The sequence below is a fragment of the Poeciliopsis prolifica genome, unplaced genomic scaffold (assembly GCF_027474105.1).
Source record: "Poeciliopsis prolifica strain line A6 unplaced genomic scaffold, Auburn_PproV2 SCAFFOLD026, whole genome shotgun sequence".
NCBI lineage: Eukaryota > Metazoa > Chordata > Actinopteri > Cyprinodontiformes > Poeciliidae > Poeciliopsis > Poeciliopsis prolifica.
The window spans coordinates 562,074-576,365 of NW_026562401.1; the positions used below are offsets into that span (position 1 = coordinate 562,074).

The following is a 14,292-nucleotide window of genomic DNA, read 5'->3' on the forward strand; positions in this document are numbered from 1 at the left end:
TTACTTGATTAATAATGGCCAACACTCCATATCACCCTGAACACACCATTCACACGATGACAGCAACATCATGCTGCAGGGATGATTTACGAAACATGACTGGAGAAGATAGGCGGAGGATGACATTAAATACAGGGAAATGTTGGAACTTGCTATTGGCTGCAAAAAGACTCAACCAAGGCAATGTTTCGCCCCCCATCAGGACAAAAATCTTAAACATCCATTCACAAATATAGCTGAAGAATTTTGGTGAAATCATATTCATGTGTATGCATTGCCCAGTCAAAAGTTCAGACCTGAATCCAACAGAGATCAAGACTTGAAAATGTTTGCTCTTAGAAGCTCTGTAGAGCAGTTGACTGGTTTTGAGCTATTTTGTACAGGAGTCTGGGCAGAAGTGTAGGTTGGTGGACTGCTGGCAGAAACACCCCTCAAAATACTTGCAGCTGTGATTGCAGCCACACAAGCACAACCCCCACCACTTCCTGTAAAATCAGGAATTACTCACATACTTTGTCTCTGCGGTTCCTGATCACAACATCAAATTCTATCATAGAGGAAACTCTGGCAACAATTCTGTGAGCAAGGTATTTCTGTGATGTGCTGCAACAGAGGGAGAGAAAAGAAATTCATAGAACACTTATTTATTTGAATATACAATATATATGTATATATATGTATATATATATATATATATATATATATATATATATATATATATATATATATATATATATATATATATAGAGAGAGAGAGAGAGAGAGAGAGCGAACAAGAGAGAGAGAGAGAGAGAAATTCTATATATATATGAGAAATTCTTTATAATTTTCCCACTCCTAATGCATGTACAACAGTGTTGCTCTGTCATATAAAATCCAAATGAACTTTCCTATAGTGTTAACTTTCAGTCACCATCCAGACAGAATTAAGCGTTGCCTAATTTGCAGAGTAACGTCTGTTAGAGTAGGAATCGACCTCTTGATTTCTTCAAGAAAAAAGCAACAACTTTCTTTTATTTGAAGTGAAATAATATGAATCCAAAATGAAGTGCATATTTGCACCCACAGTTGCCTTCACATCCTGTGCATCTATGGAAGAAGCTCCTCCCATCTCTCCCAAACATCCCTGACAGGAGAAAACTTGTTGGACTTTGAGTGTCTCTGTTTTTGAATCTGAGGGTTCTTGAGATCATTCAAATGGTTTAAAGTGACATTGCTACTCTGAAAATATTTCTACCAGATGATGCGTCTTTGGTGGTCTCAATGCTGGATCTGTGTAGTCCAGCAAAAAGAACACCAGTAATCAGAGACAAGTATTCCTCATCAAAATCAATCCTTCTGACTTTTTTCCTTCTAGGTTTGCTATTGCGATTCTAACCTTTTTAGTGGCAGTGACATAATCAAAAAGCATGTCTTGATTTCACAGTTTTTCTCACAATGAATCGTGTGGGTCATTCTGATGACTTTTGCTGGATGTTTTGGCTAGCTTGATGTTTTGGCTTTATTTTGTTAATTCCGAAGTTTCTGGGAAAGTCAAAAAAGTTTTAATGTGACCAACAAAATTTATGTGGTTAAGTGCTTTTATGCACATAAAAATTGTGGTGGAGGTTCATGGTTGTAAGGTGATAAAATTCAAAGAAGTCCAAGAAGTGTGAATACTTTGCAAATGCTTTTCTGGGTCAGTGGCCTCTCCTGCAGTTGGCATATCAGGAAAGAGAAATTCCATCACCAACAGATAATAAAACACAAGGCCCTTGCAGGAAGAGGGAATCTGGGAATAAAAACAAACTATGTTCTGCTGACCAACCATAATGAGGCAAGGGCCTGTTTCCAGTTTGGATCAGCTTTGTTTTTGCTCATTTGGAAAGGAATCTATCAGATTTTCTTTTCTATTTTTTTAGGTTGTTTGTGGAAGAAGCAACCTTATGAGGACTGTTTTCATACTGCCCCTGTGACGAACCGTTATGGCCCTGAAAGCACTTCTCTGTTTATGCTTTGGCTTCACAGCACCAAGCTTCTCCCCTAGAGCCAGTAAATTACTCCACAGTACAACAAGCTCACTGTTCTACTCTGCCTAAGGTCTCTTAAATTTGCCTGTTTTTGCAGAGAGAATGATCACAGCTCATTATGACGTTATAGTTTAATATCTCTGCAAGTAACAATTTTTTTTGTTTGTTTTCCAGCTAATAAAAATACATTTATAGCACAGGAACACAGTGGTATGTAGCTGTGGTTGTGTTGTTTATCAGTGCAGAGCAGCTCAGAGTAATTTTTGGGAGTAACTTCAGTGGCAGCCCGCCCCCTCCACCACTTCATTCCTGAGACAAAAAAACCAACACAGAGCAGACCTTGACTAAGCTGTTTGCAGAAGAGCCCAGACTTACACATGTAGCATGCAACAGAGTGAGTCAGTTTTTTTTTTATTTTTCATTAGCTAGTTTTTGCATACATTTGGTTAACTTAGCTCAAGCAGCAGCTGAGTGGGAAACTTTCTTGGGAAGTTTGATTTACTGAGGATCTCACAGTTACAAGCGGCCGGTAAGTGGATTTTATGGAACAGATTTGTGAACATTTTAACTGAGTCATTTGCATTTAACTTGCAGTCCAATTGATTCTGCTGTAAGCTAACAAGAAAAAATACAAACATAACAGCACCCTTATTTCTGAGATATTCCAGTTTTTATTTATTTATTATTATTGTTTCTTAAATCACCAGGTCACAATTAACATTCCCCAACTAGAAAAACCTCCTCTGTGTAAATATAAACCTGTCTTAACTTCTACGAGATGTGATTCGGTCACAAGTTCACATTTATTGTGTTTGATGCATCTGTTCGCCATTTCCTGTGTGACTTTAGGTCTAAAATTTATATTTTCCCATATCGTGCAGAGCTTTTATGTCTAGCGCAGTAATTTCTCGGCTTTAATGGAGCTTAAAACCCTCATGCTTCCACACCGCAACTTTAGTTTGCTTTCGAAGGTGCTGGGGAAATTTCTTCTCACGCAAAGTATCGCGGTAATAAGCGATAACAACGACCAGAAAAAAAAAAGGGGTGTAGGGGAAGGGGCATTCTTCACGGTCTGATATCAGGCAGGAAAAGGGTCTAAATTTGAGTGATAAATTGAGGTTCCAGTGGTTTTAATGTATTTTTTTTAAGCACACAGCTGGAGCATGAGTGATGTTAAGAGAACTCGTGAAACAAATTTTCTTATTGCAGGAGGGTTGGTTCAGTTTTGAGAGTTGTAAATCAAAATGATTACATCTCAAAGAGCAATACAATAACTTTCGATTTACAGCAAGATCATGTGGCAATTATTCAAGGAATAAAACAGCTACACACTTTGCATTTCTCCTAGCTCGGTTTGGAAACCTGCCGCACTGTTTTGCACTGTTTCTCTAAGCAAGCAGAGTAAGTTATGCCACTGCATCAAGCTTGTTTCTTCTACACTATTTAGCTGTTCTTCACTGGGCAGCCCAGCTTGTTGCCAGTTGATCGACAGCAGATCTGGACTTGTTGATAGTAGGCCTAACATTGTTCTCGCTGGAGCAAAATAAAACACACATCATTTATCCTTCTGTTACATGCCAAAATCCTCATTTTCCTTATTTTTGCTTGAGTTTCTTGGAATGATCCACATTAACAATGTTCTAATCACATAACTCGTGGAATGTAATCTAATTGTCATTCTCAGTGATAGCTGATAATTTCAAGAGAAAGAAACCATTTGATGAGTAGATAGAAGAGGTTATTATTTCAGATAAATTTCCTGCAGCCATGTTGGATTTCAAGATTTGGGATGCTGAGAAACATCCCCACTTGAAATTTCAACTTTCAGTGATTTTAAAGTCCAAACCTAAATCTATCCATTTGAAAACAAGAACAAGCGATCTCTTAGGTTAGTACTTGAAAATGTTGGTATTCACTAAGGTCATTCTTGTTGGAAATAGCTTAAAACTGACGTATTAACAAAAGCAATCTGAACCAAACTATCGTTTTTTTATCCTGCTAAATGACTCTGTAAACTCCAGTTTATTATAATCCACTTCATTTCACTTAAAGTGCCGCTTTATATGTTGTGTTTTTTACTGTCTCCCCATTATTTCCTTTTATATAACTCAGAGGGCTAACAAACAAGATTATTGGATTGCCTCTTGTTCGAATAGCTCGCTGTGTGTTTGTTTGATTAAACCTGATTGGCAGGTCTTTGTACTTAATCCTGTTCCCGGGGCTTGAGTCGTTCATTTTTCTCTCTGACTGCAGCACGATGTTCACACCCCCGCATTGGTTGTGCATGAATCCCCAGCAGTGCTCAGGGCCAAGGAGGGAAGCACTGGCTCTGCTTTGATCTCCCCAATGCAAAACGTTTAATTTCATGGCTCAACCGCACAGCTAAGTTGTATCTACCTGTGTTGCATTTGTGTTGCCACGACTCGGGACCATACTGGCATAATCGGTCTGAGGAGCAGGCAAAATCACAGTTGGTGTGATCTCCTAAAAGAGAGCCTTCTTCAGCGTGTGTGTCCAATTGCAAGAGGTTGTCTGGTTCCTTGTCATCTTAAGGGTGTAAGAGAATCCCAAAGGAATGTTCTTGATAATATATAGATAGAAAAATAGAACCCCCGGTAGCCCCACTCATGGTGATGACCCTGCAAAACCCACTAACCAAATATCGAGTGCAACTTTACACCTCTCTTTTCGTTGCACCCCTCTGCTGCCAAGAAGATGTTCTGAGATGCAGGGCCAAATATAGATACTCTTCTCCTTCTCATAGCCTGGAAAACAAATTATGAAGGCGTAGATCCTGCTATGTTGTGTCTGCAAAGATGGCGCGTTATGTTATTGTAATTAAATGATCGAATGGGTGAGGTTTACTCCTGTAACTGAGTTTACTTTAGTCTTCATAAGGATATGAGTGTATGTGGTGTAACATTACACCACCGAGTGATTCAACCCTGAGAATGTCGCAAAGATCCAGTGAAATGTGATGTCATTTGTAATGTCAAGTGTCATTACAGTGGCTGACAAATGATTTCAAACTCTTTTAGTCACACTATAGCCACAAACTTTAATGTGTGATGCAACAAAACGACTAAAAGCATTTAATAAGTGTAAAAAAAAAATAAAAAAATAACAAAAAACAGATCCATGGGACCACATTTTGGTGCGGTCTCACCCCCAAAGTCAATTTTGCATATTCAGAGAAGAAAACTCATTTAGATTTGATGGAGAGCACTGGTAAAAACATTCATTTTCAAGTCTATTAATACACCTGGACTTTTACCTACCCGTTACAACACATGAATATGTTTTGCTTTAAGTCATCTAAGACTAGCTTTAGGGTCATGCTCCTGTTGGAAGGTGAAGCCTCTAACAGGTTTTCTTTCAGGACTTGCCTGTATTTAGCACCAACCATCTTCCCTGGAGCTTTAAAAAGCTTCCCTTTCCCTGTTAAGAAAAACCGTCACCCACGGCATGATGATGCCACCATCATGTTTTATTGTAGGGATAGTGTGACCAGGGTGATGTGCAGCATTTGTGCTCCGTCACACAATGTTCTGCTTGTAGGTCAAAAAAGTCAGTTTTGGTTTCATCTGACCAGAGCATCTTATTATCCATCTCGCATTTGGCTAATGACAAACTGTTAACAGGACTTCTTATAGGTTTCTCTTAACAGTGGCGATCCTCTTTTTTAAAGGTCAAATTGGTGTCAAATATTTCTCAAGCAGTTTTCAGCAACAGTGTGACAATTACATAGTTTTTCTAATATCAAGGAGCCCTAATTTGCAGTTGTGCCATGTTGTGCTGGATAATGGATAGAACAGTGTCTAGTGAGATATTCAGTGTTCAGGGTATTATTTTATAACCTATTCCTGATTTTTATGCACAATCATGTCCCTGACTTGCCTGCTGTGTTCATTGTTCTTTATGATGCTATTTGACCACTGATGTTATCCTACAAATCACTTATATCTTAACTGAACTGCTGTATTTATACTAAGATTGTATTGCCAACAAGTGGACTCTTCTTACTAATTTGGTTACTTATGAAAGTGATTTTATTTTTATTCATTTAGGGGTAACAGAGCAAGGGGGGATGAAAAGAAGGTTTGAAAACTATATGTCCCCTTCCCACTGTGTGCTTCTTTACATTGGTATGAAATTCAAATATAAACTAACAATATATGCATACACACAGCATTCTCCCTTTGGTGAAAACATAACTTATTAGCTGTTTAGAGAAAATCAGCTAACTCTACATAAAATAAACCTCACCTGACTCCTTAATCCTGACTTGTTCCTCTATTTTTATTCAAACAGGTACAATGGATCTTGTATTTGTGGTGGCGTTCAGCTCTTGGCTGGCTCCTGCACTGGGTGAGAAGGAATTTTCTATAATTGCTTTGGCATTCGGACCCTTACAAACCCAAATGTGGAAGCGTATTGTTCAGCAGTACATTGCAGTAGTTGTGTTTTAAGTTCCTGATGTGTGTGTATGACAGGGTCAGCGTTTGGCAGGGAGGTAGTTGGTAAGTTTCCTGCATTAGAGTGGCCCCTCCCTGAAATTGCATGGGCTTTACTCCCTCGTGTTGTTTTGTCGGCTGGCTTTTTGTGAACAGCACCACTTGTTTGAATTGCAGTAAATCATTTTTCATCCCTCTTTTCAGTTTGTTTTTTTATTTGTCCAGAGATTTTGTTTTATGCCTGCGGTTTTCTCCCAGAAAAGGGTTTTGTTTCTGCAGTTTGAATAATCAATCATCTGGTGCTGCCTGGTTTTCCATTGTTACAAATACAAATCTTGGTCTCTGACTTGTTTCCCTAGGCGCTCCACATACCATCAGCAGGGTTTGATGCTAAGCAGATTTGCCCACGCCGATTTTTTAATTTTTTTTTGTCTGACTGCAGGTCACTTTTTAAAGCTTGTCAAGAAGCAAAACATGTTTTTCATCTCAGAGAAAAATACCAACAGTTTAGATTTATTTTGTCTAGGAATGAGGTCAGAGGTAATTTCAGGTCAACTTTCTCTTCAGTAAACAGATTGCAGTGTTTTGTTTCTTTTTTTATAAAATGCATGTTAGTCAGTGCAATCTAATCTATTGTAAAAAATTTATGTTGGAATGGATAAATTAATTGTTGATAAGCTTTTTAGTATACTATATCCAATTGCAATTGTACCCTGGGACTTAGTTTTAATATGATTTACAATGTCTAATAATATTAGTCATAACAACTTTGCATTAAGTGATGATGTAAAATGTCAGATGGTCTAAACATCTGTCCAGCCCTGCTTCCATCTGGCTCTTGTCTACATGTTAGCGTTAACACAACGTCTGCTTTGTGTCTGACATAAACCTAAGTTGGTTGCTCAGTAACCCTGCATGTTTCCCGTTAGGCCACTAAACTTAAGGTAGGAATGGGATTTAACAAGTTAAGTTTGTTTTTTTGTCACCATTTTATAGTTTGGGCTCCACGCATGAGGAGGCTATAGGTGAGAGAAACTAGTACAAACAACAGGGCAATAAAACAAAAATATATTTGAGGTAAATCAATGTTATTAGAATTTTATAAATGTTGCTCCATGCTGATCCCCTTTTTCATGGATGACTGTTTAGAGTTGATTGTTTTGTGATCACTTTGATCAGTAATGTCAAAACGTAAACACAGATGGTGATGAGTACCATTTTCCATACTCCAGGCACATGTGTTATCATGCTCTAAAGTCAATAAAGGACATTGGAGAGTAATTCACAGGAATTTTATGTTGTGCACAAACTGTCAATGGAGTTCTTAATTGTTAAGTGGGACAAAAATAATAAATGATTTTATTTTAATATTAAAGTATGAAAAGTGTGGCATTTAGGTCTTTAGGTTTTTGGCACATAGATAAACTTTAGCTAAACCATTACATTATCAAAATTCCTTCAAGTCTTACCATTTATTTAGCTCCTACCATCTTCCTTTCTTTGTTTACCAGCTTCCTTTGCCTTCCTGAAGTAAAGCAGATGCAGCATAATCACACAATGTATAATGCTGAACACTCTGAACCGACCATTAAACACAGTGCTGCTGCCTTGCATAATGTTTGCATTGACTCAAAATAATTGGTCTCATTTGATTGCAGCACCTTCTTTCACGTGTTTGCTTTCTCCCACACTTGATTTGAGGCATCTGATGACCTTCTTTGAACAATTGCTTTCCTGTCAGCTGAACTTGAATATATAACTGCAATCAATTTGCAGTTATATATTTTCCTGATACTGTCCAGCCCTCTTCCATAAAGGCCACATTTGTGAGGTGGACTACTGACTGTTATCACATCCACAGAACTTCTCTGAATTTTGTGGATTTCTGCATCTCCTCCAGAGTAACCTTTGTCATATTGGTTGGTTCATTATGCTGTAATTGGGTATGGTTACTATGTTTGTTGCTCTTGAACATGTTTAGGAGTTTAGTTGTGCAGAGTGAACAGAACTGCACAACAAAATGTTTTATAGCTCAGAATTATGCTCTACTTTGCATTGATTATTAGTCCCTAGTAAAACTACGGAATTTTGTGAAAGAAAGCCACTATTAATTTTATGGGTTGCCCTTTGTGAAGCGTACTCAGCTATTGTCACTTTTGCAGTTTGCTGACAGATACTTAAACCACGACATGATATGTTCTTTTCTCTTTTACAGTCTCAGCAGCAGACGATGAGAAAGGTGAGGACAGTTTTAAGAAAAAGCATAAAATAGTCAAATCTTCAACAATTTGCTGCCATTTAATTCAGGAATGTGAGTAACTAATGGATTGAAACAACTGCAAATCTGTCGGCTCATGAGAAGAGTCTGAAGTGTGTCACTGGTTACATCTGCCTCTCATTCATTACCTCTCTGCCTTCTGGTCTACTTTTCCTTCCAGACTTCGACAGCGCTTTTCATTATGGTGAGTGCTGAGCACGCAAAGGTTCTCCTTTTAACAGTCGACCCCTCTGCTCAGGAAACATCTGGGAAGTCGAGATGAGTGAGCGTTGTGGTCTCGTTTTTCCAGAGGTGATGGAAAACTTTCACCTGTTGGCGCAAGTTTTTGCAGCAGAGCCAAAAGAAGCACTTGACATCCTGTCTGCTGAATTTAAAATTAAAACAGCCACAGCATATACTGCACAAGAAAATCTCAATTGTTTCCATTTTTCGTGTCTTGCCCAAACTGATGGTCCAGCATTTCACATTTTGTTTGTGTTTGAGATTAGATAAACATTCAAATCAGTCAGTTGCATAAGCCGTGCAGAAATTTTGTTTTTTTTCAATATGAACATTTATCAGTCTGGGTTTAGACTATACTGGAAAGCATATTGGAAATGAATAACACAAGATTCATCTAAAAATGGAAAAATGTTTTGTTTTGCGATTAAAAAAAATAAAATGCTAGCTGATGATGTCAACAAATAACGGATGTTTTATAAACTGTAGAATAATGCATAAAAAGTTTTACCTAAACAAAGATTTTAAACACCTCCACAATTGACTTCAAATTGTTGAATTTTCCAAAAGCGAGATATGGAAGACCAGTGAAAATAATTCTGTCGATTTGTTTTTATTGAACACAGTAATCTTTAAAACTATGTAAATCTTTGCTCTCTGTATCTGACGAGCTCCAGACATGTTAGTAAATGCAGGTAAAGATTTCTGTTAACTCCTGATAAGCTTGAAGGAATTTCAGTCCAGTCATCAGCCGTGACACTTGGATTGGATATGTCCTCATTACACGTTTCTTGGTGGGGCTAAATTTGGACTGATTTTAAGAGTTTTAAGAGTTTTGTGGTGGAGAATTACTAAATGCATTTAGTTCTAAAAGTAAATCTGCATTATTTTTTTTTAGATATTTTTGTTGTCTTGAAGGCCACCTCACAAAATGAAATGTATTCATGGTCTCACTTTGATACTTGTTACTGAGAGGAACATGAAGTCTTGGAGCAGTTTTGTCAGGCCGCGTTGTGGAGCTAATCTTCTACTTTGTTATTCTTTCTTACGCAATGGAGTTATTGCAAATATGCAAAGTTTTTCTTAGTTGCAGCTAAGCATCTGTGAACGTTCTTATCCTTGTTTCCCCTCTCTTTGATCTTTTAAGAGCATCAAATCTCATGACAATTTGTCATCCCAGCTGTAAAGATAAAAGTCCCAAGATAAATGCAACATTCTTTTGCCTTTTCCCTCCTTTCCCCTGTGACATACAGGAGCGAGATGATACTTATTTTTTTAAGTATCACATTTGTTCAGAATCACAAACTAGATTAAAAATATCCATTTAAATACTTTCTTTTCTTTTACACTTTGATTATTTTGCAAGTTCAGTTTTATTGACCACTGTAGTCTGACCCTGTGATCAGAATTTGTTTTAATTTTCCAAAGCTTGCCTTACACATCCCTAAGCAGAAGTTATCCACTGCAAAAACACAAGTCGCAATGCACTTTAAATAAGACAAAACTAACTAACAGGTTAGTTGTCAGTAATATGTACAACCTTGGTTTAAGTCAATATTTCTTCAATATTGATTAAAAGTACTTGCTCTAATGGCAATTTTTTTACTTATACATTTATTTTTTTAATATTTTTTTAAGCTTGTTTTGAGAAGGATATTTTTTGCAGTGTTTTCACTATCAGTTGCTTTACATGCATGGGAAAGTTGTCCTGCTCTTCTTCCAGAGAACTGTCGCAAAACAAACTAAACAAGAATGCAACTGTGTTTAAAGTCAAGACTTGACACCAGCCTTGAAATTTGTTTACAGATCTGCTATCTGCAGCTTGTATGGTTTTTTTGCCATCCCCACAAACCGTTATGAGATATCAAATTACCTCTGCAGTGCTTTTCAATTAAAATTTAATTCTAAAGCCTCGGAAAATGCCTGAATATATCAATTTTTTTTATGTACTTAGGAGAAAACCCTCTGCATATCTCCTTTCAGCTTTGCAAGCATTTTCCCAACATTTTTTAAATTTTTTCATTTCAGATTATGAATCTCTGAGAATCGGAGGCCTGGTTTTTGCCATCGCTCTGTTCCTGCTGGGCATTTTCCTCATCGTCAGTAAGTATACAAGTTTGCAACAGATGTAAAACGTCACACTGAAATTATGCTACAAAGCATGCAGACTCTTTTTCTGGGCTCTGAGATTCACACACACTTCTTGGAAAGTGTGCGTGGAAAGTATCAGCCAGTCGCAGCATTTCGGCCATCATAGCTCGGCCTTCTCTTTTACTCGTGGCGTCGTCTCAAAATTCCTGCTCCAACCTGCCAGCTCATCCTGCTGCTTCTGCCAGATAGAGATGTGAAACCATAACTAAGCAATAAATAATTTAGTCAGACGCAACCTCTCTGCAGCACGTCCTCTGTGTTTACAGGGACTAAAGTGAGTTTCAAGCATTTCTTAGAGAAAGACGGCTTGTGAAAAGTTTTGGAAGGTTGAATAAAATTTCAATATTTACCTACAGATGCCTAGGAAACATCAGATACTAATCTAATCTAATACTAATTCAATCTGTCTTTAAATGTTAATCAAAACAAATACATATTTATGTTAATATCTCTTTTGGTAGTTTTATAAGCTTCAATGAGATTTACAAATGTGTAACAGCTCCATGGAAGAAATAATGCGATGCTTTTGCTACTTTAATCTTATTCCTGACTCAAAATAGCTGTTTAAGATTCATCTGTCAGGGTGCTAAAGCTTGATTTATTTTCTATATAATTTTCAGTTAAATGGAAGAAAGTCTGTTTGATCTCATTTTAATTTAAAGAGCTATTTAGACAGTGTGTCATTGGATTACATGGGCCAGCAGCAAGTAAAGGAAGGGAAGCATAAACAGAATTAAAATATACACTCATGAAGGAGTATTTTCTATCTAAATATTTAAATTGAACAAAAAAATCATGGCAGTTTGAATCATATTTGAATTAAAATGTTCCCTCTTCGTTTCCTGTTTGCTTCCAGAGGTGGTGCTTCTTGCATCAGTGGTGCCTCTTGGTCCTTTATAACTTATGATTTTTCCATTAATAACTTCTTGATGTTTAAGTTGTATTTTAGATTTACTTTTCGAGTTTTGATTTTGGCATCAGTGCTAGTGTTTCCTTTGTTTATCAAAAGCTGAGAATCTCTCACTGTGAACTAGGTGTGCAGAAATCATCCAGATTTCAAACGACACACCTTTTTTTTTATTTTCCATTTGCTGTCACATGATGGAATAACTCCAATCAAATTAAAGCTATGCTATTTGAATTTATTGTTGTTTTCTAAATCACTAATGGTTGAAATTATGCTGGAAGGTGAAAGTCTACGCATACTTGTTCACACAACCAAAAACCTCCGTTTGTCAGTAACATACTTCTGGTTTAAGTTTTGCTGTATTTTTGGCAACTCCTGATATCAAAATTGATCTAGTTTTAGTTCAATGAGTTGGTTTCCAGGAGTAGAGATCAGAGGTTATTTTAAAATAATAATGAAAAATAAATACAGTGAGAAAGCATAAATCTGGGATACATCCCAGATTTGCTGCCCAGAACATCCTGAGTTGTTTTACATGTAATTTTATCCAGCTCTTTTCAGAAATGGTGGTGCAATGTCAAAGTTTCAGAACAGCCCTGTAAATTTAAATGTTATGCTTTAGTAAATATTGAATATTCTGCCCAAGTTTTTTCTTTTTTCTAACAGGTCGAAAGTGTACCTGTTCAAAGAGTGACAAGCCAAGGTGAATTACACAAAATAAGACAAAGATATGCTTTTGTTTTCATATTAGATATAAGTACAAATGTACAAATATTATTTTTACATGAATACCTATCTGTATTTCCCTTAGACCCAGGAATCCTGAAGTTGAATCAGCTGTCCAGAAAGGTATATTTTACATTTTCTTCAATGTTTACTGATATGACATGACATACATGTGACATTACAGATAATATTAAAATATTCTGCTGTAATTTATGACTACAAACATATTTTTTTTTCAGCTTAACTGAGGCTACAGAAAAACTGGTAAATGTCTTTAAAACATCAATGAATCAAATGATTTAAAAGAGAAAACAAACTCAGTTGACGTCTTTGCATCTGCAGTTGCCTACTGGCGCCACCAGATGGCAGCAAATACCGCGAAGACGGCAGAGAACGATCCTTTGAAGAGGACAGCATTGAATCTTTTTAAATGACATAATCCAGTTGTTTCTTTCTTTTCCCTCCTTTTTTATGTTTTTGTCATTGATAACTGTCACTAGATGATGTTTTATCTTTATACAGTAGGAGTAGTGACTCTCGTTTTTATCTTCTGATTTTCAAACAGATGCTAGATAATAAAGCAAATGTTTGAAAAAAACAACAACAACAAAAGTTTGCTTTGATTTGTTTCATCCTAAACATTTTTGTTCTTTTTACCGGTGTGGTTGTAGAACTGCGAGTGTGGCCATCTGGTATGCTGCGCTCATGTTTCTGCTGACAGTGCACACTGTTCAGTTACACATGCAGTTGTAACTACCAGCAGTGTGGGAGGACTCACTGCATTATGCAGCATTCAGAAAGATTTTCTTTAAGCACTACATTGCACCCTTCTTTGGTTTTCAAGCTGCTAAATGGCAGCTTTACACTCTAGTGTGGTGGTAGCCTCTCTAAAGAGGAATTACTACATACGGCTATATTCCCCCGACACTGCAACAGAAAACACAGGAAGGGCTGCATTCACTGCATGCAAACTCCTCTCTCTGGACATTAATAGCTGGAAAATAGGTACAATTATTCAGATTTTCTCAAAGCAAATGATATCATTTCATCTTATTTTTCCCATGAATGAAAAATGCTCACAAAATAAGACTTTACAGTCCACTGTAGTTAGATATTGTCTCTTTGTTATATCCATATTTTTTATTTTTTTGGGCTGGGCCACCATCTCCTTTAATCTGCAGCCTGTGTGCTTCATCACTATTGGGATTGCCCCTCGATTGCACCAGTAGATGCGAAGAATGGTTGCAGTTTTTCATTGTCACCGCCAGAGGGACGCCTGCTGAGCTTGTACAATGCAGTCACAGTAAGATGTTCTGCCTGCTGCTCTGCCCAGTTTCTCCATCCCTATCCAGGCTGTAACTGCAACCCAGTAACTTGCTAAATTTCCAGAAGGAGACAGAGCTCTTCAGCATCTTTGCATCGCAGCCATGGCCACCGCAGGTTTGTTCTCTTTACTTCTGTCTGTACCATTTTGTACTCAGAAAGATGTTTTGGATCTAAAGGAGAAGGAAAGAAATGTGATTTTAGTTTGTTAGATACTTGTCTTTA

General features: G+C 37.2%; 1 protein-coding gene across 3 annotated transcripts; it reads left to right on the plus strand.

Annotated features, from left to right (window-relative positions):
* The first annotated feature begins 2,324 nt into the window (after window positions 1-2,324).
* Window positions 2,325-14,038, plus strand: LOC129371238 (FXYD domain-containing ion transport regulator 6-like). Of its 3 annotated transcripts, XM_055047731.1 has the most exons (10): window positions 2,325-2,538; window positions 6,321-6,377; window positions 6,503-6,529; window positions 8,679-8,702; window positions 8,902-8,925; window positions 10,989-11,063; window positions 12,685-12,721; window positions 12,830-12,867; window positions 12,984-13,008; window positions 13,087-14,037. In XM_055047731.1, exons 2-9 carry the CDS (start codon window positions 6,326-6,328, stop codon window positions 12,986-12,988), a joined length of 282 nt encoding a protein of 93 aa, XP_054903706.1. In that variant the 5' UTR covers window positions 2,325-2,538; window positions 6,321-6,325; the 3' UTR covers window positions 12,989-13,008; window positions 13,087-14,037. The 3 variants fall into 3 exon arrangements, with proteins under 3 accessions (XP_054903706.1, XP_054903708.1, XP_054903707.1); XM_055047733.1 differs by lacking the exon at window positions 6,503-6,529 and having other exon boundaries at window positions 13,087-14,038; XM_055047732.1 differs by lacking the exon at window positions 2,325-2,538 and having other exon boundaries at window positions 13,087-14,038.
* The last annotated feature ends 254 nt before the right edge of the window (window positions 14,039-14,292 follow it).

Bases quoted from the DNA above. Each gene is read 5' to 3' on its own strand.
- LOC129371238 (XM_055047731.1), top strand. From the start codon at position 6,326: ATGGATCTTGTATTTGTGGTGGCGTTCAGCTCTTGGCTGGCTCCTGCA. The intron at 11,064-12,684 runs GTAAGTATACAA...TTTTTCTAACAG, and splicing joins GGGCATTTTCCTCATCGTCA to GTCGAAAGTGTACCTGTTCA. The intron at 12,722-12,829 runs GTGAATTACACA...TATTTCCCTTAG, and splicing joins TCAAAGAGTGACAAGCCAAG to ACCCAGGAATCCTGAAGTTG.